This window comes from Trichosurus vulpecula, chromosome 8 (assembly GCF_011100635.1).
Source record: "Trichosurus vulpecula isolate mTriVul1 chromosome 8, mTriVul1.pri, whole genome shotgun sequence".
In the NCBI taxonomy this organism is placed as follows: Eukaryota; Metazoa; Chordata; class Mammalia; order Diprotodontia; family Phalangeridae; genus Trichosurus; species Trichosurus vulpecula.
Window position 1 is genome coordinate 36529459 of NC_050580.1, and position 27106 is coordinate 36556564.

General features: G+C 45.1%; 1 protein-coding gene across 1 annotated transcript; it reads left to right on the forward strand.

The window, feature by feature from the left end:
• Window positions 1-233: 233 nt before the first annotated feature.
• CHRNA3 (cholinergic receptor nicotinic alpha 3 subunit) lies at window positions 234-25463 on the forward strand. Its single transcript, XM_036735501.1, has 6 exons — window positions 234-294; window positions 4377-4516; window positions 4632-4676; window positions 12508-12617; window positions 17936-18947; window positions 25335-25463. Exons 1-6 carry the CDS (start codon window positions 234-236, stop codon window positions 25461-25463), a joined length of 1497 nt encoding a protein of 498 aa, XP_036591396.1.
• The last annotated feature ends 1643 nt before the right edge of the window (window positions 25464-27106 follow it).

Sequence of the window (27106 nt, forward strand, 5' to 3'; positions counted from 1 at the left end):
TGCCTTGGCCCCTTCCTATCCCCCCACTGTCCAGCTTTAACCCTTACAATGCCGTGTGCGGGGGGCGTCGTGGGCTGCGGAGCCCTCTAGAGACCCGGCTGGGGCGGGCCAGGCTGGGGCGGGGCTGGGCGGGGCGCGCAGGGCTGCAGGCTCCGGGGCGAGGGCTGCGGGAGCTTAACGCTGCCCGGGAGGACAGCAGGTGCAGACGAACGGACTGACAGACGGAAGGAGCCATGGACACTGGCGGCGCTGGGCTGGGCTGCCTTCTGGCCGGCCTGGCCTTCCTGCTCACAGGTGGGTGAGTCTCGGACCCCGGGGCGGTTCTCCTGCCTCCCCCGCCCAGCCGCTCCAGCCCAGGGCTTAGGGGACAGGAATGTGTGGGGGAGGGGAACCTAGGGGGAGAACCGGGGGACCCGGCTAGGAAAAGGTCCGGAAGAACCCAATCCCAGCCACCCGGAGAGAAGGCAGGACTTTTAGTTAGGTAAGGGGACCTGGGCTGCTTCGATCGATCAGAGCTTCACCCAGCTCTGGGAGCTGGTGTTCTTTATAGACGTCGAGCTTTATTGAGAAGTCTAGAAGCCCAAGGCGGTTAGGGACTTCCAAGCCCACCTCTCTGGCCACTTCAGCTTTCAAGTAATGGGACAACCCCGATCTTCCCCAGACAGCCCGTTCTACTCCGGGGGGGTGCTGAATCGCTAGGAAGTTTTCCGCTTATTACCAGAACCTACATCTGCCCCTCTGATACTTCCTCCCCATCTTGTTCCCAGTTCCGCCCTTAGGGTCCTCAAGGAGAAGAAAACCGACCCCTCTTTATTGGGACATCTCTTCCAATACTTGCCGATCAATCAAAACTTATCTATACCTGGAAGACTCTGCTCCCTCCCACCCACCTCTCAGGTGGAGCCACCTCTTGCAGGAGGCTCACCCCGATCCTCTCCCTCCTCTCCCAGCAGCCAGCGCCTTCCTCTCCAAGATTACCTTCTATTTACTCTCTATGTGGCTTGTAGGTACATAGTCATTTGCACGTTGTTTTCCCCGTTAAAATACGAGATGCTCGACGGCAGGGAAGTGGTGTTGCCTTTCTTTATACTCTCAGTGCTCAGCACAGCGCCTAGGACAGAATATATTCTTAATGCTTGTTGACTGACTTTGTGTCTGGACAATCCCCAAAAGGACTAAATTGCTAAATTGAAAGGTTGGTGGATACTAGGTCTGCGGGGTGGGGGGGGGGGGGAGGCGGCGGCAGAGAGGGGGGACGGAGAGATAGAGAGACAGAGACAGAGAGACACACAGAGACAGAGACACACAGAAACAGAGAGAGATGACCAAACGCCTCTTGTCCTTCCTGACCTCTTGGTGACTGGTAGAGGAGACAAAATCTTCTCTCCTGTCCAACCTGTTTGCATACTCTACTCCAGGCCCTGACCTTTTGTAGGATCAGGACCAAGGACAGATCATCAGCAAACCCTCCTTGAGAGAATCCAGTGGAAAATATGTGCCCCCCCAAGGGTCTATCTTGGGCCGTCTTTTTTGTTGTTCGCTCCCTAAGTGATCTCATTCACTCCCTTGATCACAGTAACCACTTCTGTGCAGATACCTCCCAAATTGTCACCCTCACCCCTAGTCTCCTAACTGGTATTTCCAGCTTCCCACCAGATATTTCTGCTTGAATGTCTTGCTGGTAGCTCAAATTCAATATATATCATGTGCACCTGAACTCATCTTCTCTCCAAAACCCTCTCTTTTCTCTTTTTTCTATTTCCATTTCTCCATCCTTTCTGTAACCTAGGCTCAAAATAGTGGAGTCCTTTTATTTCTTGGCCATCCTTCACCCCTCACATCCAATCTGTGCTCATTTCTGTTGAATCTCCCTCCACGTTCTTTCCTCTTCCATACACTACCACCCTAGCTCGGGCTCCATTCCCATTTGCCTGGGCTACTGTAGCCTCCTCACTGGTCTTCCTGTATCCAATTTCTTCCCCCTCTAATCTATCCTTCACATGGCTGCCAAAGTAATCTTCCTAATGTATAAGTCTGACCAAATCATTTCTCTCTTCAAAAGTCTATCATACCTTCTCACTGTCTCATGAATAAACATAAACTCATGGTCCTGGCATTGAAAGTCCCCCACAGTCTGGCTCCCACCTTCTTTCCCATGCCCATCTCAGGACTTTATATTGTCTAGTTTGATTATTCTCTGTTCTCTTGCTGCCCTCTCCCTATCTCTGTGCCTCTTCCCACACAGTTCCCCAGGCCTGAAATGGACTCCCTACCCTTGATCTGGGGATCTCCATTTGCCAAAGCCTTCTCCTTCCTTCGAAGCCAGCTTGGGCTGACTTCCTCCATCCTTGAAACTTCCCCTGTCCTGACATCTTAAAGCTCTAAGGAAACCTGAGTTGTTACTAGATTATTATCACCATCCTCAGTCCCCAAACCCATCCCCATCCTCAGTGAAACTATATCCCCCACCCCAAACCCATGGCTGTGCATCAACATATCAAGATTTTGCGATTCCATGAATGCGGCAGCTCCCTTTAGCATCACATAGTAAAAAGTGTATGGACTCTGTAATCAGAAGTTCAAATCCTGGCTCCACTCCTTCTTTCTGTGTGACTTTAGACAAATCTCTTAACTTCTCTGGCCCTCAGTTTCCCCCTCTGTCAAATGAGAGGGTTAGACTAGACCTCTAAGGTCCAATCAATAATCCTTCCACCAAGACAGGTTACAACTCATCTATAACATAGTTTTCCAGAATTGCCTATGGCTTCAGAAGAGGTCACAAAGCTAACAAGTCTAGATGCAGAATTAGAACCCAAGTCTTTCTGAGTCAAACTTCAGTACTCTATCCACTATCCACAGTGCCTCTCTTACTTGTGACTCACATTTAATAAATATTCGTTCAGTTGAATGGAATGTTATTGATAAAGATCTTTAAGAATTTAGATACACAGAATTAAAATTTTTAGAGTGGAAGGGACATTAGGAGACTATCTAGCTCAACCTCTTCTTTTTACAGATGAGGAAACTGAGGCTTAGAGAGATTTGAGGACTTTTCTGGGTCACACAGAAAATTAGTGGTGAATTAAAACTTGGAACCCAGATCTCTTAAGTCCTAGCCCTATATCCTTTACTTTAACTAGTAGGCTAGTTTATGAATAACAATAAGCATTGTCACTTTTATTAGGAAATCACTTTATACATTTCCAAGAACCCTTGCCTCTACTGTCCCTTCCAGCTTTATCTGTGCTTTTTATGTGATTCATTAAAAAGATCACGAATGTCATGAATCTCTTTGGCTACCTGAAGAAAAGATAAATGGGTAAGTGGCCAATGGCTGTATTGCAAATGAGCAAACTATGATATCTTCATGGAACTTCGGAGCCTGCAGAAGGAACCATAGAGGTCAACTGATCCAACCTTTGACTGAACAGTAAGGCTCTTTCCCACTTCCCTGAAAAGTGGCCATCTAGACTCTACTGGAAGACCTCCAATGAGGTGGGACCTTGCTCCCTTCCAAGGCAGCCAGTTCTACTTCGGGACAGGTCTTGTTATTAAGAAGCCTTTCCTTACAACAAATTCATATCGTTTAGTCTTTGTAATAACATCCTTTGCTCCTTGATCTCTCCTCGGGGGCCAAGCAGAAAAGGTTAATCCCTCTTCTGTATGGCAATCCTTCAAATACTTGAAGAGAGTATCACTCCCTTACTAAGTAAGTCCTTTCCAGGGCAAACATATGCCATTTACCGCCCCAGCATGGTGCTCTTTGAGAATGAAGGATGAACAACAACCACCCCAGCTGCCCTCCTTTCAGGACATCTTCCAGCCTTTCTAAAACATTGTATCCAGAACCAAACATGGGTATTTCAGGTGTTGTCTGACTATGGCAGAGTGTCTCCTCCATTATGGACATTGCTTCTTGTACTAAACACCATTAAGCAGCACATGGCTGTATGTATTGTGCCATTGACACATACTGAGATTTTGTTGTAATTATTCAGTCATTTTCAGTCATGTCTGACTCTTCATGTCCCCATTTAGGGTTTTCTTGGCAAAGATACTGGAGTAGTTTGTTATTTCCTTCTCTGGCTCATTTTACAGATGAAGAAACTGAGGCAAATAGGGTTAAATGACTTCTCTAGGGTCATCTAGCTGGATTTGAACTCAGGAAGATGAGACTTCCTGACTCCAGGCCAGGCACTCTGTGCACTATGGCGCCACCTAGCTGCCCCAGATTGAGCTTGCAGTTAACTAAAAACTCCCAGATCCTTTTCATGTAAACTGCTGGTTATTTCTGTCTCTCCTTTTCAATACTTAGGCAGCTGATGCTCTTGAACCCAAATGGGAAAATGTCATGCCCCGAATGTTCTTATCTACAGGGGCTGGTGGCTCTGATGCGGAGCATCGCCTGTTTGACCGGCTGTTTGAGGGCTATAATGAGATCATCCGGCCAGTGGCCAATGTGTCTGACCCAGTCATCATCCATTTTGAGGTGTCCATGTCCCAGCTGGTAAAAGTGGTGAGTCCTGGGGAGTGAATTGATTTCTAAAAGGGAGGGGCAAGGGCAAGAGCTTTCCATGGTCAGTACAAATCCAGGATTTTTCTTCTTCTTCTTTTTTAAATCACTTGACCAGGATGAAGTTAACCAAATCATGGAGACCAACCTCTGGCTGAAACACGTGAGTTACTAATGGGTCGGGGCATGAATTTTACTGGGCACTTTCTACACGTCCAGCCCTATCCTAGGCGACATCATGGGAGAGAAAAAAATAGAGCTGCTCTTAAGGGTCTCATCTGAGGGAAAAGGATAAAACATACAGTGCAATAAAGTGCTAAATTAAGTATGGGTAATCGAGCCAAAACAGTCCCTAACTTCAAGGAGCTTGCAGTATAACGTGGAAAGGACACACAGACAAATTAATACAAACAAAATATTTAGAAGATAAATCGGAGATCATCCATTGAGAGAAGACACTTGCATTAAGGGGGATGGGTTCTGTTTGAATACCTTCAGTGAGTGGGGAGAACCAACCATTCTACTTAGAGACTGATCTCAGGATTAGGAAGCTCTTACTTAGACTCAGACAAAATCCACTTGTTTGGAATGTTAATCTGTTTGGTTAGAAAAGAGGGGATTGCTGTGGGCCAGAGTAATTAAGGAGGGCTTGCAGGAGAAGCGGGAACTGGAGTGGATTCTAAAGGGTTGTCCAGACATAAAGAAGGAGAAGAGAAGGAGATAATCTTACAGAGGATGTGACCAGAACTAATAAAGTGATGGCAAAAGCAGGGAATGAGTGGTAGGTAGACCAGAGGAGATGGGGAAAACAAGGATAATGAGGGGACACGTGTTTCTTTGTGGCTTGGGAATCAAAAACAATTAATCAAGAACCATTTTTAAGCACCTACTATGTGCTAGGCACTGAAATGACTTTTGGCTTGTGAATCAAGATCAATTGCTCAACATGCATACGTTAAAACTCCCACTATGTACATATAGCTAGGTTCAGGTCAGTGCTTGCTGGGGTGTATATGTTGATGTCCATCTCCAGGGGGGGGTGTATATGTTGATGTCCATCTCCGGGGGGGGGTGTATATGTTGATGTCCATCTCCGGGGGGGGGGGTGTATATGTTGATGTCCATCTCCGGGGGGGGTGTATATGTTGATGTCCATCTCCGGGGGGGGTGTATATGTTGATGTCCATCTCCGGGGGGGGTGTATATGTTGATGTCCATCTCCGGGGGGGGTGTATATGTTGATGTCCATCTCCGGGGGGGGTGTATATGTTGATGTCCATCTCCGGGGGGGGTGTATATGTTGATGTCCATCTCCGGGGGGGTGTATATGTTGATGTCCATCTCCGGGGGGGGTGTATATGTTGATGTCCATCTCCGGGGGGGGGTGTATATGTTGATGTCCATCTCCGGGGGGGGTGTATATGTTGATGTCCATCTCCGGGGCACTCGATGATCTCTTGCCCCTGTAATCCACCAGAGGTTACCTGCCTTCAGCTTCCTTCAACAGTGGCAGAGGAAAGGAAAGGACATGATGTAGCCTAAATGACCAGGAGAATCCATAGGCAGTGGTTCAACTTGGTGTGTATTCAACAAACATTTAATAAATATCTAATATGCTGATGGCCTTGTGGAGGTGATACCAGAGTGAATAAGACACAGTCCGCTGCCTTTTTGGAGTGCAGGTAGGGAGATCCTGTAGGTTGTGTTGCCGCCTAAATCTGTCTAAGACAATTTATGAACAGAAAAGATTCCTTCGTGCAGAGAGGTCCAGATGGACAGCTTCCCCAGCTAACTGGAATTCTCTCCGACCCTAGTAATCTCCACTTACATTTTATAGTCATCCAGTGCTTTGCACAGTGCCTGGTCCACAGTAGGCATTGAATAAAACCGTGTTGGCTTGACCTGACTAATCCAAAAACAAAAGACAGAATTCTCCCGCAAAGTTGGACAAAGGCATGTAGCTTAAGCTTAGGGGTTTCTGAGTAATGAAGAAAATAGCTCCCTCTCGATTGCACTATCAATGGGGTCCAAGTTGCGCAAGGAGAGATTTCTCTTAATTGAATTAAACAAAAGCATTTCCATTCTTAGTCACTATGAGCAAGAATAAGTCTTTTAGTTTCAAGATCAGGCTCCATCTCTGTAATCGATTAAATGTCTTCTATTCAAGGAAGACAGATTGGGTCTTTGATACAAGCGAGTCCAAGGACTTCAGACCAGGGCATCATCATAATGTGATCTCAATATTTTACAACCAGATGAGGTCTCAGTACTCTGTGCATCCACAGAGCCATGACAAAAATAGGTATAAGATTATGCAGGATGTGATAAATGTCCTAAGAGAGATCCAGTTGGCTTTCTGTAAAGGGAGAGAACATTTCCCAATGGGCAAATCAGGGAAGCGTTCCTGGAGAGAGAGGCATTTGTGCTAAGCCTTTGAGAAGGGGTAGGTGTTCAACAAGTTGGGGTGAGAGGAGCGCAGAAGGCCATTCCAGATGGAGGGAATAACAAAAGATGAGAACTGTGACTATAAATAAGAAGATCCAAAGCAGAATGCTTGGAAGTATTTAAATTTTTATTAATTATTTATTGTTGTTAAATATTAATTTAATTAATTAAGAAGAAAGAACATATTTTATAAATAACTTTTTACTTATATACTTATAAATAAATAAAAATATATCATAAATAAAAATAAAATAATTAATTTAAATAAATATTAAATATTTAAAGGCATTTGCCTTGTTCTTTCCTACCTCAGTGCCTTTGTCCATGCAGCTGCTGGGCTTGGAATGCCCTCCCTTCCTTTGGCTGTTAAAAATTACCCCTCCATCCATCCTTTAAAGCTGAGCACAAAAGTCACCTCCTCCAGGAAGCTTTCCCTGATCCTTTCCACTTTCACCTCCAGCCATAAGTAGCAGTCTGTACTGCCCTCTGGTGTGTGTATATCTTACTCATTTCCTAGAATGATGGCTCCCTGAGGGCAGTGATTTTGCCTTATATAGAAGTCATATCTCCTTCAGCACTGAATGCAGTGCACTGCACACAGTGGGGATAGGGAGAGGAGCTATATCTGTGATTTCAATGGTCTAGGGAACCCCTTGGTGAGGAAACTCCCTTCACCAAAGCAGGTCAGCACCTTTCAGTCTTGACCTGTTGCCTAGAGCACTGAGAGGTTGAGACTTACCCACGGGATGCATCAGAGGCAAGTCTTAGCTCTACCCACTACCCCACCCTACCTTTCAAGACACACTGTACACAGTGAATATTTACTAAATCAATCAGCCAACTAAAATTCATTAAGTGTTTACTGTGTACCAGGCAGGCACTGGGCTAAAGAAGCACTGGGGATACAAAGAAAGAGGAAAATCCAATCACTCCCCTCAAAGGGCTTCCATTGTAAAAGAATGTTGACTTTGAACGTCCTTTGACTGGGAGAGAAGGGGAAGTGATGGCATTTTACACTTGGGTGCTTCATATACTCCAGCTACATAGATGTTCAAAAACACTTGTTTTTGCCCAGAAACAAGACATTAAGGAAGAATGTTTTGACATTGTAGGCTAGGCATTAATCTTTCCCTTGGTCAATGGTGACATCTAGTGGTGACATCTTGGTTTGCTTCAGGGGTACAAATTACACAGATTTCACATTTACAGGTTCAAGGGTGCCTTGATTTACACAGTCAATGTGATCTTATAAAAGTTCATAGGGACATGGACTTCAATTGTTAGGAAACTGAATCATAGCCTCTTAAATTCTGCTTTTTAAAAGGTTTCATTGATGTTCTTTTTAAAATTTTCACTCTCTTCTCCCCTCCCCTGCCCCATTTCTCCCCTAATCACCAATAGAACTTATTCCTTTAGTTTAAAAATAAAGTGCAGTATTGTATGCATCAACTCACAGTACAAGTCAGCCCATTACTCTGTCTGACAATGTATATTTCATTCAACACCTCCAGGCCACAGCCATGCAGAGGTATGGGAGGTATGTTTCTCATTTACATATGCAAATTACATCATCGAGGAGATTCCTACACCTCAGAGGCCACTGGGTCCAACCCCCTTATTTTACTGATGGGGAAACTGAGTTCCAGAGAAAGAACATGACTTGTTTCAGGTGGCGCAGGGCATAATCATCACAGAAGCACCTGAGCCTGGTCTTCTAGCTCCTTCTTGCTTACTTAACTCTGCATTAGTTTAGAAAAGTCTTCCCAAGTCTCTTTGAATTCTTCATTTCAATTCTCTTTTCCCACTGACTCATATCATGCTACAGGGGGTTGCTTGGCATCCCCACCCAGTCTTGTGTCACAGGAAGGGCAGAGGAAGATCAGGAGGTCAGGGTTCCACCCCGACTCAGCCTCTAGTCAACTCCATGACCTTGGGCAAGTCACTTCCTTCTTTTGGACTTCAGTTTCCCCTTCTGAAGAATGAGTAGATTGTACCAAGTGATCCATGAAGCTCCTTCCAGCTCTGAAATCCTAGGGCTAAATTTCTACACATCCTTCTTCCTAATATTTCTGGCTCATGAGCCGATACTGCAGTATACCACGAAGGCCTGATGTTGTAAAGGCAAGCTGAGCAAATCTTTCTATGATGTGACTAGATGCCCTGACTTGTCTTTTCTGTAAATTCAGCTTTTACTCATCAGGATGGATCATAGCAAGGCTGGCAGGGGCTTGGAGGCTTCTTGGCTAAACCCCTCACTTTACAATGACAGGGGAAGTGAACTACCCACAGAGGGCATCAAGCCTGAGTAGTAGGTTTTGAACCTGGGGCGTCAAGCTCCAAAAGCTTTCCCCTCCACCCTGAGGGGTCCCCTCCTGCCTGGACTCTTGCAGCAGCCTGCCTCAAGTCTCTCTCCCTCCACTTCACCTTCTGCCCACATCCACTCCACCCCCTTGGTGCCCAATACCATCCACAACCTCTCCTCCCCCTTTCCAGTCTTACACCATACTCTATGCCTGGAATGCGCTTCCTTCTCATCTCTACCTCCTGACTTCTCAGCTACCTTCAGGTCCCAGCTAAAATCCTATCTTCTCCAGGAAGCCTGTGTCAACCCCTCTCCCCATCATTTCCTATCTATCCTGCACTGAGTTTGGCCACATTTGTTTGCAAGTTGTCTCTCCCATTAGATTGTGAGCTCCTTGAGGGCAGGGACTGTCTTTTGCTTTTCTTTGTAGACTCACCACTTAGAATAGCGCCAGGTACATAGTAGGTGTTTAATGAACTCTTGTTGACTGATCGATGGCTCAACATTAGCCATTTTATCAAAAGCTGTTCAGGAGAGGAGGCAGCAATGGCTTCCATTGTTCTCAAGGCCCTTCCAACTGGGACATTCTGTGTTCTACACTCTAAGAGCCCTTCTAGGCAGGACATTCTATGTTCTAAGAGTGCCATGTCATCATAATTAGGGATCCCACCTTTGGCCTTATGAACCATGAAAGGGACAATCCTAGAACAGGTGATTATAGAGATGCCCAGACAACATCTGGCAAAGGAAACAGTGATTACCAAGAGTCAGCAGGGCTTCGTCAAGAACAGGATATGCCAGTCAAACCCAATCTGGTAGATGATGGAAACACTGTAGATAAAGTTTACCCAGATTTTAGAGAAAAACAAAAAAGCAAAAAAACCTTCGATAAAGCATGACCTGCCATGTTGTAGAGAAGGCAGAAAGACGAGGACTAGATGGCAATCCATCTAGGATTCAGAGCTGATTGGACAGCCAGATACAAAAGAGAAATGGTTAATGGTTCGGTGTAAACATGGCAGGAAGTCTCCAGTGGAGTGCCCCAGGGGTCTGTGCTTGTCCTGTGATGCCTCACATTTTTATCGATAACACAGACAAAGGCCTAGGTGACATGCTGATCAGAGGGGCAGGTGACTCAAAGTGGGGAGGGATAGTTAGCCCGCTAGACAGCAGAATCAGGACGCCCAAAGGTCTTGCCAGTCTAGAGCACTGGACTGAATCCAATATGATGAAATTCAATGGGGATAAATGTCATCTTACATTGGGGTACAAAAACATCAACCACACAAGTATGACATGGGGGAAGCAGACTTAGACTAAGTTGTCCCAGCTCGGTGAGAGTCAGCGGTGTGCTGGGGTAGCCCCCCCCCAAAAGCTGATGCAATCTTGGACTTCATCCAAAGGGGCGGAGCTTCCAGGATGAGGAAGTACCGATGCCACAGTTCTCATCACACCTCATTTAGAGGATCATGTTCACTTCTGGGCACCGTGGTTTAAGAGGACATTGGCAAAGCAGTGACTGTCCAGAAGAGGCCAGCAGGGATGGCGAATGGGCCCAGGCAGTGAAAGAAGGGGTTCTGATCCATTATCTTTGGATTCATTTTGGAAAAATATTTTTCTAACTATATTTCACCGCAGTTGATTTCCTTCCTCTATGTTGCATTTTATGAACTTAAGAACATTATTCTTAAAAAAAAATTTTTTTTAAAAAAAGAACATTATTCTGAGAAGGATCCATAGATTTAAGCAGACAGCCAATGGGGTCTGTGACACAAAAATAATTAAGAGCCATCGGGTCAAAGGGACCCTTATTGGGATAGTTAGTTTAGGGAAGAAGGGAAATCCAACAGCTCCATCAAGGCTTTGTCACATGGAGGAGAGAGGTCAGATTAGTTCTATTGGGCTGCCAGGGTAGAATCTGGCTGGACTAATGGGTAAAAAGTGTAGATTCAGCCTAGGTGTGAGGAAAAACTCCAAGGAAAGGAGAGCTGTCTTAAAGGAGAATGGGCCTCCCCGAGGGGTGGGACATTCTCCCTCCTTGGAGCAGAGGCTGGATGACCATTTGTCAGGGATGTTATGGGTGAGATTTTTTTTTCATGTATGGTTTTAACTAAATGGCCACTGAGGTCCCTTCCATCTCACAAATTCTGTGGTTCCTTGAAAGGCACCCAGTAGGACTCTTAATCCCCGGTGCTTTCTCTCATTAGGTGTCAGTGAGTGAAAAGTCTCAGCCTGGAGCCTCTGTCTGTTTGCGGGGAGCAGGGCCAGTCCTGCCCAGCCCTGATCTCCTTCCTGTTACCACAAAGAGATCTTTTCAAATAATAGCCACACAGCCAGGAGACAGGGCAATTTATCCTTGTTAGATTAAGGCCAGTGACATCAGAGTCCATATATACTCCCTCCAGGGAGGATACTTCCCAGAGCTGCTGTCAGACAAGAAATACTGGCCTGACCTGCCAGTGACCCCTCTGTGCCAGGCCAGGGCCCAGCTGTCACTGAACTCTCTCAGGCTTTTTAAATGGCAAGGATTTCTCTGCCCCCAGAAGCTTGGGACACCAGAGGGCAGATGTGCCCTTTATCAACCTGACCCCAAGACACTCACTCCGAGCCAGGGGTCATAGAGGCTGATTTAAGCAGCTCTTCTCTTGAGGTGTCCCAGGCTCCACGGAGCAATCATAGCCCCTTCTTCCCAAATAAGAAGAATCAATCAACAAGCATTTATTAAGTACCTACTGTTTGCTGGCACTCTGCTAGGCACTTAACAAATACAAAAAATGAAACAGTCCCTATTCTCAAGGAGCTGACATTTTAATGGGGGAATTACATGAAACAAATATATAAGTGCATACAAAACAAATATAATGAGTATGCAAATGTATGCAAATTAGCTCAATACCAGGTCATTTGGGAGGGAGGGCACTAGTAGCAGGCACCAGGAAAGGCTTCATGAAGATGGTGCTTGAGCTGAGTCTTGAAGGGAAAGATGGAGGTGAGGAGGGAATGCATTCCAAGTGTGCAAAGTCACGGAGGTGGGAGATGGGATAGAAGATGACCAAAGACAGCCACAGGGGGACAGTAGCAGCAATATTAATGGGGAGGGGAGGAAAGGTAGCACCCATATAATGTTTGGGTGGGAAGGGAGGGGCTGGGATTCCAGATGAGCTCAAGGGCAGGAAAATCCCCATGCTATAGGAAGACCCTGAAGGAGTACAATTATTTTCAGTGCCACCTCTCTCCCTTGTCTCAGATCTGGAATGATTACAAACTGAAGTGGAATCCGGCTGACTACGATGGGGCTGAGTTCATGCGTGTGCCCTCTCAGAAAATATGGAAGCCTGACATCGTGCTGTATAATAAGTAAGAGTGCTGGGGTCAGGGAGCATCGATTTAGAGCTGGGGGTGGGCCTCAGAGGTCACCTAGGACCACCTTCACTTTACAGATGAGGAAACTCAGACTCGGGTGATTTGGCAAAGGCAGGTTTTGAATCCAGGTCCTCTGACTCCAAATTCATCATCGTTTCCACTGAGCATCATTAGAAATTTTCAGGAAGCCAGTGACCCAACATATCATAGCCTTTGAATCAACCAGGCAACACGTCTTTATGTAGTGCCTTCTGTAGCGTCTGGCCTAATGTGGCTAGTGAGCAGATGGGTCCTTGCCACCCCACCCAGGGGCCTTAGGGTCCTGCAGCTCCCAAAGGGGCACATCACAGTGACCCCGGCTCCCCTGGAAGGCCATCCCACAGCTGAGAACACATCTCTATGGAGCAGGAAAGCCAGGGTATAAGGAAGGGTCTCAGGACCCCCAGGAGCCAAGAGGCCTGGAATTCAGGTCGTGGTGCTGGGGCTTCCACACATGCCAGGCCAAGTCATGCAGCCTCCTAGTGACCAGAGCCCTGGGTTTGAATCCCAGCTCTCTCTCGACTCCCGGGCCAATGTTCTCAATGCTGTGTGACCCCAAGTAGATCACCTAAACCCTCGGAGCCTTAGTGGACTCATCTGTAAAATGGGGGTGAACAATACCAGCAGTGCCTACCTCAGAGGCCTATGGCAAGGTTCAAACAACATAGTGTATGTAAAAGAACTCTGCAGACTGTAAAGCTATGTTGAGCACATAGTAGGTGCTTATATGCATATATTTGTAGAGGTTTATCCATATGTAGGTAGATATATCTACACATCTGTACCTATGTGTGTGTGTATGTATGTATGCATGTGTGTATGTGTGTATGTATGTGTGCATTGTGTATACCTGGATATATATATATGTACACACACACATACACACACATACATAACATCCCTATGTACAGACATATCTATATCTGGCCTCTCAGGTGCTGACCTGTACTGGTGGAGAAGAGAGTGTGTGTACACGTACATATATGTACACAGTATATGAATGCATATATATGTATATATACACGTGTGTGCATACACCAATATATACAGATGCATACACACACACACACACACACACACACACACAGAAATACAGATGTCACACACACAAGCTCTCCCAAAAGTCTTAGTGAAATTTTAAGTTTGAGCTTAACTGCACAGGGTGTCTATGTGTCTGTGTGTGCAGCTAGCTTCAAAGTTTACAAAGCAGTTTATACGCTTGATCATCGGAGGGTCACAGTGACCCCAGGATGGAGGTAACTGGTTTGGATTAGTGACTTCTGACATCCCTACCAGTTCTATACGTGTGTATGCATGTACGTATGTGTGTATATGTGTGTACATATATACATGTGTATCTACACACATATGTTACTCTAGATCTGTGATTGAGTGTGCATGCACACGTAATTTTAACTGGGCCTGGAATTCCACTGGGAATTTAGGGAATGACAAAGGAGGTCGGCACCTGCTCTCCATTTTGTCGTCTGGGGCACTGAGAGGTTCTGTGGCTTGCCAGGGTCCCACAGCCAGTATGTGTCAGAGACTTGAACCCATCTTCCTGATTCCAAAGCCAGCTCTCCCCACTAAACCACACTGTCTCTCTTAAACCTTAATGCACTGTATAAATGTCACTTAATATCATATATTAAATGACCATCAAACATCCACCATTCCCCCCACCCCGAATCCCTTCTACCCTGCAATGGATGAATGAACTCCTTCATGGTCCCTGGAAGCTTAGAGAGAAATTGTGGATAGCAAGAGTTAGTTGGAAAGAGAGTCTTCTGACAATCGGAGAAGCTGGGCTCCGGATCGGGCTCTACACTGACTGCATTGCTTTGGGTAAGTCATATCGCTTCCCTTCTTGGAGCCTCGGTCTCTTCATCTGTAAAACGAAGAAGGTGGATGACCAGCTCTAACATCCTGAGATGGGGAAGGGAAATCCTGAGGGTGTCCCTGCTCTGGCTCAGAGGACATCGATGTCCAATGGGGAGCTGGACTCGTGGCTCACCAAGGCCTCCCTGGCTCTGACCTATCAGGTCATATCCGGCATTTGAAGGGACCACAGAGGCCGTCTCACACGACCCCTCACTCTGTCAATGAGGTAACTGAAGCTACAGAGTTAAGACACTTGCCCACGGCCACACAGCTACTGTTAGAGGCAAAATGTGAACCTGGGTCTGTCTGGAGCTCTGATATTGACTAGCTGTGTGACCCTGAGACAACCACTTAACCTTTCTGATCCTGAAGCTATTTCAATTTGTGAGAATCAGCATCATGGTTCAGATTTACCACCAAAAGAACATCTGTTAAGTGACAATTGTTCTTTGTCTACAACAAGCTGTGAAACCACCTACCAGGGCCTACAAGTGTATAATTTGCATGAAGGGAGGAAACCCCTTTGCCCAGGAAATCCCAGACCATTTGGTGTAGCCATCAATAGGGGCTACCCAGCCAGCCTCTGTCCATGGTTCCCAATGGTAAGCTTGGCCTGGGACAGTCTGGATTATTTTCTCCCAGAAAGAAGTCCTGACTGTACATCCTGAGCTTTTTGAGATCTTGCCAGAGGTTCCAATCTGGCTCTTTGTCACCAGAAGAAGGTCGGGCCCCTGGCCTGTAGGGGACATGGTTCTCCAGGCCTGCTGTTGCCTCCCATCTGGGCTGGAACAGTCTAAGTGTGCCAGCCACAAGCCAAACAGACTTGACCCAGGTTGAGTCTGGGAATGTGAGTCATAGGATCCTAGACTAATGGGAAAAAGGAACCTCACAGACCATCTAATGTAACCCCTCATCTTACACAGGAGGAAACAGGCACAGAGAGGTCAGGTGACTTACCCAACGTCACATAAGTAGTAATCGTCAGATACTGGATTTGAACTCAAGTCCTATAACCCCAGACTTTCCCAAACCACTCCTGGGTTTAAAGGAAAATTTTGGAACAGAATCAGTAAGCCTGTTTTCACACCAAAAAAAATGCTGCCTGTGATTTGTATTTTAACAACATGCTTAATTTTGTATTTCATATTTTAGAGAGGGAAATAGTACAGTTTCTTACAGCATGCTCAGTTGGATCACTTGGGAGATCAGGCACCCAGAGAACATGCTTTGGGGAGGGTTGCTCGAATCTAACCGCCTCCTTTTTCAAAAGAAGAAACTGAGGCACAGAGAGGAGCCAATGAGTCAGTGGCAGGATGGAAACACAGAGCCTGGGTGTCCTAACTCCCTATGGGAGACAAGTACTACAAAGAACTCTCCAAACTAGCAACAAGAATCTCCATATTAGACACCATCCCACATTTCTACAATCATATTTTATGTACGTTTTCTCATTTCAGCCTCAGAATGGTCCTAGGATGCAAATTCTACAAGTGTCATTCCCATTCTACAGACAGGAAAACTGAGGCCTGAAGCGGTTAAATGACTTGGCCAAGGTCACACAGCTAGGATGTATCAGAGCCAGAATTCGAACCCAGGTCAACACCAAGCCCAGATAGCCTTCCATTCACTGTAGGATACTACCTCTTTGCAAAAAGAACAAACTTCTGTGATCACGCACTTGAGACAATTAAACCTGAACTTAATAAAGCATTGTTATCAGGGCCATTGTTAGCTTGGAGGGATGTGGGGGCCCAAAGTCATCCCTATGTGGCAGAGAGATCAACTCTAGGACAAATCACATTGTGTGTGTGTGTGTGTGTGTGAGAGTGTGCGTGTGTGTGTGTGTGTGTGTGTGTGTGTGTGTGTACACGTGCACATGCACACACCCATTCCCCCCACCCCATACTTCCCCTATCCCTACTCCTTTCTTCCATAAGGGACGCCATGACTAGCCCACTTTAATGGAATCAACCAGTCCAAAACCAAAATCTTGATCTATTTGAATGAATTTAATAATAATTTCCATTATTATAATATATTACAGTGTTATATTAATATGTTATAATACTATATAATAATTTCTCATTTGAGAGTTTTATGATGGTTTAAGATTTGCAAAACACTCACCTCATACAACGAACATCAGAGATAGTCGGCATTCAGGAACTCTCAAGGATGGTGGTATCCTGTGTTTGGACCGATCAACAGTCATTCTGTTTATACCCATGTTCTCTGATTCACAGAACTTCACAGGTTCTTCGCAGGGGGTGCTGGTATATGTTCAACAACTGGCTCTTGGCAGGGGGATGGGGGGAGCCGGGCAGGGAGAGTAATGTACTTATGTCACACTTTTTTACTATTAACATTTTTTCCATCACTTTCTTGGTTCTAAACAATCAACAGAACAATAGATCAAGCCCTGACTTGTGTTTGCCAATTTCTGAGATATAAGTGCTCAGACTAAAAACTTAACAATCGCCTCTAGCAAGCCAGAATGAGCTAGTTCCAGCACTGTCTTGGTTGGAAAGGGCTTCAACAGCCGGCTTGTCCAATAAATGACCCCAAAAGAAGTGCCACTCTACCACATCCCACAAGTGACCATCTCTAGCCTCTGCTCAACGATCTGCCATGTTTCAGGCATTTACAATGAAACCCAATGTCCTCTAGAAACCCTTACCATTATTATAGCCAACTCCCAATTACCCAGAACCCTTGGGCAAAATACTGCTCTGGATGATGGGGGTTTCCCAATAGTTACAAGTTTACCTCTTTGGTCAACAAAACAAGAATTTATTTAAGTCTCTATTTCCTCCAGGCACTGGGTTGGGCTCTGGGGACACAAAGAGAAAATGAAATAGTTCTTACCCTTAGGGAGCTTACATTCTATTTGGGGAAAGCAATATATAAGTAAAAACAAAATATATCCAAAGTAAACATAATTATTCCCTGCATTCTTAAGAAGACACTGAACACAGTTTAACATTTTTTCCCAATGATAAAGGGTATCGTTATGGAAGCCAATTTGTTGTTGAGTCATTTCAATCATGTCTGACTCTTTGTGACCCCATTTGGGGTTTTCTTGGCAGAGATACTAGAGTGGTTTGCCATTTCCTTCTCCAGCTCATTTTTATAGTTAAGGAAACTGAGGCAAACAGAGTTAAGTGACTTGCCCAGGGCACACAGCTAGCAAGTGTCTGAGGCCAGATCTGAACTCAGGAAGAGGAGTCTTCTTGACTCCAGGTTGGGCACTCAATCCACTGCACCACATGCCTGCCCCTATTTTTTCTAAAAGCATTCAAAAAAATATTCGTTCAAAATTAAAAATAAATAAAAGTTGGTTGAGAGGCTGAGCCACATCATGATTCCTTCCTGTACTCCTTTTGTCCTTACAGTGCAGTTGGGGATTTCCAGGTTGATGACAAGAGCAAGGCGCTGTTGAAATACACAGGAGAAGTCACCTGGATGCCTCCCGCCATCTTTAAGAGTTCATGCAAAATAGATGTGACTTACTTCCCATTTGACTACCAAAACTGCACCATGAAGTTTGGCTCCTGGTCCTATGATAAAGCTAAAATCGACTTGGTCCTGATTGGCTCCTCTATGAACCTCAAAGACTACTGGGAAAGTGGCGAGTGGGCCATTATCAACGCCCCTGGGTACAAACATGACATCAAGTACAACTGCTGTGAAGAGATTTATCCTGACATCACTTACTCTCTCTACATTAGGCGCCTGCCTTTGTTTTATACCATCAACATGATCATTCCCTGCCTGCTGATTTCTTTTCTGACAGTTCTGGTGTTCTATCTGCCTTCTGACTGTGGGGAGAAAGTGACCCTCTGCACCTCGGTCCTCCTGTCCTTGACCGTGTTCCTCTTGGTGATCACTGAAACCATCCCTTCCACGTCTCTGGTCATCCCCCTGATCGGAGAGTACCTTCTGTTCACCATGATTTTTGTTACCCTCTCTATTGTCATCACTGTCTTTGTTCTCAATGTGCACTACCGCACGCCCAAGACTCATACGATGCCCCAATGGGTGAAGACCATATTCCTGAACTGGCTGCCCAAAATCATGTTCATGGCCAGACCCGCGAGCAGCGAGGAGGCTTGCCAGAAGTCCAGGCCGTTCTCCAGTGCCGAGCTCTCCAACCTCAACTGCTTCAGGGGCACAGAGGCAAAGTGCTGCAAGGGAGGCTCCACTTGCCAAGATGGGACGTGTGGCGTCTGCCGCCACCAAAGGGTCAAGCTCTCCAACCTGAGCTCCAACCTCCCAAGGAGTTCCAGCTCAGAATCTGTGGATGCCATGCTCTCCTTCTCGGTTCTGTCCCCAGAAATGAAAGATGCGATTGAGAGCGTCAAATACATTGCTGAAAATATGAAGGCACAGAATGAGGCCAAGGAGGTAAGAGTGGCATTTGAGGCTTCTTTCCCATCGGCAAGATCTGTTAGCATTTTGTAGAGTGTAAGCACCATGAGGGCAGGGGATACTCTTATATAAACTTTCACTGCTCTCCCCTGCCCTGCCCCACCCCGGCTCTGAGAACATGCTATACATACATGTTAGGCATTTAATGTGTGAATGAATGAATGAATGAAAAAAACATTTATCAAGTGCTTATTGTATACCAAGTAGTGCTAAGTACTGAGGAGACAAACAGAAAAAGAAGATGGCTCCTGATCTCAACAAGCTCACTTTAATTGGGGAAAACATCACAGGCAGGTGAACTGAGCCTCAGGGTAGATGGCAAGGCCCAAGAGTCCTAAGGATGCATCAAGAAGGAAAGGTCTGTCACCACTGGGAAGAGGGAGGACTGGTGTTGATAAAGCACTTTGAAGTAGTAAGAGGTACAAAATCCTTTACAAACATCATCTCGTTTGACCCTCGCAACAGCCCTGTGAGGGAAGTGCTATCATGTCCATTTTACAGATTAGGAGGCGGAGGCTCAGAACAGTAAAGCAATTTGCCTAGGGACACTCAGATGATAAGTGATGGAGGTGGGATAGAACCCAGGACCACTGTTCTAGACCATGCTGTCCAAGGACAAAAACTATGACAATAACACTCCAACATCAAGGAGAAGGCAGAATAACTCAGCTTTTATTTTGATTGTCTTTGCTAAACCAGGGAGAATGGTCTTCCTGCTGGGAAGACAAAGCAATGATGTTTAACAGGGAATTGAAACCTCAGATAAATAAGGATGTGGGAAGGCAGATAAATGACCTGGTCCACAAAGTTGTTGATGCATATTATTTCATGTGATCCTCACAACACTGGGAAGTAACCCCACCTTCCCACTCAAGAGAATATGCAACACACCACTCAGAATTCTCATTCTGTGGGTTATCACAATCATAGATAGAAGCCATCAGAAAGATGAGATGGTGAGATTCTGAGCTGGTCTCTGATAAAATCCAATTGTGAATCAGTTGTTCCTTCTCCTACAAGGAGGGTTAGATTTATTTGAACCCCCTATAAGGTATTTATTACGTGCGTGATCTTGGGGAAAAATCAGCTCGTCTCTCTGATCCAAAGTTTTTTCACCAATATTATGATCTCCATTATATGGTCAGTCAATAAGCATTTATTTTGTGCTTACAATGTGGCAGACACATAGAGAGGCAAAAATATAGTCATTTCCCTTGTTCATATAAGATGTATATGAATAGATGGATGGCATTAGCAGCCTGAGGGAGGCTGAGAAAAGCCTCTCAGAATTGGTGATGGTGGAGATGAGTCTCAAGGGAAGCCCAGGAATCCAGGAGGCAAAGGGAAAGTGGGAGCGAATACCAGGTGTGGAGAAGAGCCAGTGAGATGGACACGGACATGGAGAGTTGGGTACAAGGAACAGCAAATTGAATAGGACTGAGGGATCACAAAGTTGGGGGTAGAGCACAGATAAGTGTAAGAAGACCATCCAGGTGCAGAGGGGTCAGCTTTGGCAGGGTTTTGAAAGTCAAACAGAGCCCAGAGGTGGGAAAGAGCCATCTGAGCTCATGGTGGGGGGAGGGGGGGAGGAAGCAGGGAGGGGGTAGGAATATGGAAGAGACTTTCAAACTAACTGATTTAACATCTGGCTCCAGCATTCATTCTACCCTCAGGTTACCCGAGTCATTTCTGGTAATCTTACAAGATGTTTTTGCCTTTCAAAATTAATTAGTTCAGCCTTAGGATGCTTAATAAGAAGGAGCTGATTGCTAGACTAATCCCTGTTCCTAACGCAATATTCAAAATGAATGTTTGTTTAAAAAAAAGTCATCTGCATGTTCTTTGGTTTGGATGTGAGGAAAGTCAAAGAGAAATCTATTAGAACCGAGGAGATGAGAAGCTAATTAGGACTCTTGATTTTTCTGAAACATTAGCCATGAGCACTGCTAAATTAGGGGGTGCTTTGTCCCACCAAACCGACCCTAGCTGATTCAGCCAATTTGTAGAGTCACATGGGCATTAGAGCTGATCCCTTGACCAATGCAGGGGGGGGAGGGTCCTTGTCTGCAAAGGTCATACGGTCAATAGGTGTCAGAGGTGGCATTTGAGCTCAGAACTTCCTGACTTCGAGGCCAACTCTCTAACCATTACCCCACACTGTCTTTCATAAAACACAGCTAAAAAATCCTCATGGAATTGAATTGAAGGAGCCCCAGCTTGTGACAGCATTTCATGTTCTGCCTTTTCAAACCTGAATCAAAGGGAATTCTGGTAGAAGAGATCTCCAGTCCTCTCTTCAGAGGAAGAACAGATCTTTGGCAGGAGATATTTGATGACCAGCCACAGAGCTCACCAGCTCACCAATAGCTCACATTTGTCGTGTTTTAATGGTCGCAGAGAGTCACCACCACCATATGGGAAAGGGAATATTATCTCCCTTTCACAGATGAGGAAACAAATTTAAAGATGGTGGCAATGACCACTGTACTTGAGATAGTGCAGTGTGACACACAGAGCTAGGCTCTGGGCTCAAACCCCATCTCTGACCCATAGGAGCAGTGGGAAGGCAATACCTCTGGGATCTACCTCACAAGGTCATCCAGAGGCTCAAATATGGTAATGAACGTGAAGAGCTTTGCAAACTTTAACAGTGTTAAGTGGTCATCGGTCATTACTCTTCCTCCATGGGTCTAGGTCTCCGGGACATCTACACACAGACACAGGTCAATGCCTTTTCCTATAGAACCATGGCCCTCCTCCCAGCCACCAGAGGTAGAAGCAGCCTTATAAATAGAGTCCAGCACCGATCACTTTAGTGAGCCCCAGGCTGGCTAGCTTGGATCATGATGCTCACCAGTGGTGCAGCTGAGATACAAACCCAGGCTTCCTAACTCTCCATCCAAGCTTCTTTCTACGCTACCAGCTGGTTTCCAGAGCTTTCTGTAACTGGCTGATTGCCTAATTTTGGTCTTGGAAAGTTACTTCCAAATTTGTGGGTAGAATTCCTTTGCAACCATCTCATCTGCATTTCTACTTGTAGCCATGTGTTAGAAACAATTTTCTTTTTGATCAAATTAACTAATGGTTTGTCTGATGCATTAGTTTTTATTAGAGGCAGCTGGTAGAAAAATGGATAGAGTGCTGGGCCTGGAGTCAGGAAGACCTGAGTTCAAATTTGACCTCAGACACTCACCACCTGGGCAAGTCATTTAACCTCTGTTTGCCTCAGTTTCCTCAACTGTAAAATGCAGGTAGTGATAGCACCTACTTTTGGGCTTGTTGTGAGGATTAAATGAAACAACATTCATAAAAAGCCCTTAGCACAGTATCTGGATGTAGGTGCTATATAAATAATTATTTCCATATAGATAATTATTCCCTCTCTCCCTTCCCTTTTCAAAAAAATCAAATTCATAATTTTATTTATGTTTTTACTAATTTTATTTTTATTATTTTATTTTTAATTTTTATTTTATTAATTTAAAAATTTTGATTTTTATTTTAGGCTTCTATTAAATTAGGGGGTTTTATTTTTATTAATTTAGGTTTTGTTTTTAATTGTGGGCTTTCTTTCGATTGTCAGAATGTCTATTTTTGTCCATGTTCATGTCCTTTTTTTTTTATTTGTTGCTTTTCCGGGTATCTTTTCCTTTCAGTGCCCCATCCAATTCACTGATCTCATTTCTCTTTTTTTCTCGTTGGGTATTTAGAGATATAAATTTCCCCCTAATATTTCTTGTCTTTCCTCACATTTCTTAAAGTAGATTATCTGGGTGGAGTATTCCTGTTGATTTCGGTGGGAGCTGTCTGCTTGTCAGAACTTGGTGGGGCTTGGGAAGAGATGAGAAACAGATGGGCCAATTGTTCATTTGAAGGATAATGAGAGAGAATGCTATTCAACAAACATTTATGAAAGCACCTACTGTGTGTCAGGCCGTGGAGAAGGCAAAGACAAAAAAATAAATAGTCCCTCCCTCAGCAAGCCTGCTTCCTACTGGCATAATACAATATGGACGTAGGTACCACATATGGCTTAGGGCTGTGATGTCAAATTCAAATAGAAATTTAGAAAACTTCAAATTAATGTTATCTATGTTGCACCGTATTTTTATTTTTTTTAAATATTTTCCAGTTGCATTTCTAAATGGTTCTGGCAGCACACCAGAGTTTGATAGCTCTGGCTTGGAGAACTCTGGACCAGGAAATTTCCTTACCCATTCAGATCAGCACTTCCTTTGAAATTTAGTCTTAGAGTGGCCTGAGCCAATGAGAGGTTGCGTGACTTGCCCAGAGTCCCACAGCCAGGATGTGTCAGGGGCAGAGTTTGAACCTGTCTCTCTATCCACAATAGTTTGTCACCTCACCAAAATATGAGATTCATTTTCAGTTGTTTTCAGTCGTGTCTGAATCTTCATGACCTCATCCGGGGTTTTCTTGGCAGAGATACTGGAGTGGTTTGCCATCTCCTTCTCCAGCTCGTTTTGCAGATGAGGACGCTGAGGCAGACAGGGTTAAGTGACTTGCCCAGGGCCACACAGCTACTAAGTGTCTGGGGCCGCATTTGAACTTGGGAAGATGAGCCAGGCATTCTATCTATGACTGCCCCAAATAGAAGATACATGCAAAATAATGGGGAGAGCTAGACTGGAAGAGTCAGGATTTGAACTCAGGGTCTTGACTGCAAATCCCCCACCATTTAAGATCTTAGTATGAAAAATAGCTTTCAGACAAAAAACTTCAGCCATTTCTATAAATTATCTTGCAGCCACTAAAGCAGATAATTACACCTTTACAGCTATTGAGCCTGAGGCCCAGAGAGAGCAAAAGAACTCATTTTCGGCCGACTAGAGGGCTCTTTTCATTGTACAACTAATTGAATCCCTCCGTGACGTGTTCCTGATGTGGTGACTTCTTTAAATTCCCTTGATTCCCAAGCAAATTCATCCTGTGTCTTTTCCTTCTGCCTCGTCTAGGAGGGTAATTAAAGTACCATTGACTTCCTCCTCTGATGTCAAGGGTTGAGTCAAGGCTGGATCGGGCCCAACTAGCCGAGCTCTCTCCAGGCTGCCACTTGACTCATTAATTACTATTTGTGGTTCGGTATCTGAGCAGCACGGGCCCTGGCTTTTCACATTCCTGCTGTCCCTTTGAGTGCGAAGGTGACTTTGGATGGGAGGGCCATGGGAGGAGGAGGGCATAAGCCGGCCTTTAGAATGGCAGTGAACTTGCCGTGGTCTGAGGACTGAGAACTCCTTGAAGGCAGGGACTGGCTTTTACCTTTCTTTTTACCCTCAGCCCTTAGCACAGTGCCTGCATAGAGTAGGTACTTAATAAATGCTAATTGATTGAAAAAATGGTAGATGCTACAAGAGTTCAGCTGAATGACACAGAGGAGTTCCAGAGTCCACATTCATGGGACAATTGAAAGAGCTAGATTTGGAGTCAGGGAATATGGGTTCAAATCCTGGTTCTGTCAACTACTTCTGGCAAGTTAATTAACCACTCAGGGCCGTTTTCTCATCTGAAAAAGGAGGGGGCTAGATGAGGTGACCTCTGAGGTCCCTTCTAGCTCCAAACCAGTTATCCTGGGGTCACTGAACTAAAGTCGCTCCTTTCCTTTACTTCATTATCTAATCTTGAGCTTCACTGGTAGTTGGAGGGGGAGGTTGGCAGTAGAAAGGGCTGGACTCAGAAGTCACCAGACCCAGATTTGAGGCCCAGCTCTGGCACTTCCCAATTCTCTGAGCCTCAGTATTCTCACCTGAGATATGGGGGTGATAACACGCACCTACCTCGTCAAGGAAAACACTTTGTATAATGGACTTGCGGTCAGAGAACCTGGGTTTGAGGTTTTCTTTTTTACTCTTGAAGGTGAACCATAAAGCCATGAGTATCTGATACTTAGATTAGATACTTATGAATGTCATGTTCTGTATTCATAGAGACCTGAGTTCACATCCATCCTCAGATGCTTCCTGTGACCCTGGGCAAGTCACCCGACCTCTGTCTGACTCAATTTCCCCATCTGTAAAACAGGGATAATAATAGCATCCACCACCCAGGGTCGTTCTGAGGACTGAAGGAGATAACATCTGTGAAGCACTTTGCAAACCTTAAATTGGTATATAAATGCTAATTATTATTATGTTGAACCTACAGGACTAAGACCTGGCCTGAGTCTGGTCCAGACCATACAGGGCACAAAGTGCTATGTCAGGCCCAAAGGGGAAAAGTCATCACTATCTGGGGAAGGGGAGAGGAGATCGGGGAAGGCTCACAGGAGGAGGGGGACATTTTGTTTCTTAAATATTGAGGCTAAACTGAGCTTCCTTTGGTCTTCATGTTTGCACTTGTGTTTTTCAGATTCAAGATGATTGGAAATACGTTGCCATGGTCATCGACCGCATTTTCCTGTGGGTTTTCATTTTGGTTTGTATTTTAGGAACAGCAGGGCTGTTCTTGCAACCTCTGATGACTGGAGATGAAGTGTAGCCTCAGGGTGACAGGAAAGCCATTCTGACGCTCCCCACCAAAGCCTGGCCTGCTCTTCTTCCACTGTGCAAGAGCTCAGTCTGTCCTCCACCTTTCTTCAAGGGAATAGAAATCTCTCTGGGGCCATTGGAATCCACTCACCTCCTTTGTTTTCAACTAGTGAATTTCTCCTTTTTAACTCACCCACTTACACTTTAACCATCTTCACTTCACTAACCGGGAACACCTTAACACCATTTATGCCTACGTATGTACCAAGCAAGAGGACAGTGTGTTAACTTGTTTATCCCTTATAACATTTCATAAATAATGCAATGTGGGGAAAACCACAAATAAAATTGGAAAACCTAATTCTTCCATGTGGGAAACATGTATATTCAGCATAATTCAGTTCAGCAAAATTTTATTAAGTGCAAGACATGGAGAAGAGTGAAAAAACAATTTCCATCTTCAAAGAGTTTACCTTTTAGTAGGGGCCAAGTTATATGCACAAAAAAAGCAAAGGATCAGAGACAGAGACCCAAAAAGATCCCAGACAATCACCCAATCACAGATTCCAACCTAGAAGGGACCTTAGGATCCAGCCCTCTTGTTTTACAGATGAGGAAACCGAGGCCCAAAAAGATTAAGCCACTCACCCAAGGTGACTCAGCAGAGTCAGGATTTGAACCCAGGCCTTTTGACTCCAAATCCATTGTGAACAGAACAGAAAGAAGACAGATCCAGACAGAGTGCTAGGAGAAATTTGTGAAAGGATAGTTCACTGTCTGCTGGCAGGAGGAGGCCAGGGAAGGCTTCCTGAAGGAGGTGAAGGAGCCTCTTCAGAACACTTTAATACTGAAGAGAGGACGGCTAGAGAGGAAACTCTGGTGGTTTGGAGGCATTTGTCAGGGACCAGACTTGTGATTTCATCGGTACAGCTAGGCAGCAAGGTCGCATAGCATCAGAAGGCTCGATTTGGAGTCAGGAAGACCTAGGTTCAAATTCGACCTCAGACACATACTAGCAAGCTACTTAACCCCTGCCTCAGTTTCCTCATCTATTAAATGGGGATAAGACAGCACCTGCTTCTAAGATTGTTGTGAGTGAACCTGTACAGGGTTCTGCAAAACTTAAAGCGCTGTATAATTAAATCATCATCATAATAATAATTAAGAACTTCTGGTGAGGAAACTTCTCTCCCCAAAGAGACCCTTCTTACTGGTATTTATTACAAGTAACTTACAGTCTTGTAAAAATGTGTTTATTTCTTTTCACAAATTTTTGTTATCTGCCACCCCTCCCCCCCCCATTGAACAATAAACCAACAAAAATCCTTAGAATTGAGTGTTACCTTAACCTTATAAATCTGCTGGGGCACAAAGCTTGGGTGACTTGCCCAGGGTCCCTCAGGTGGCATCAGAAGCTTCCTGTGGCTGGTGAGGTCACCTGGAAAGAGGCTGAGATCTAAGTGGCATAGCCTGCCACTTACCACATCAAATTCCTTCTCTGTAAAATGAGGGATTTGGACAAGACGCCTCTGTGGTGCTTTCAGCTCTAAGTCTACGGTTCTCTGATTTAAAACAAGGAACAAAGAGGAACTTTTGGTGGGATGAGAACTGAATACAGACCCCTCCCCTCATCCCCTTCGCTAATATCAATCA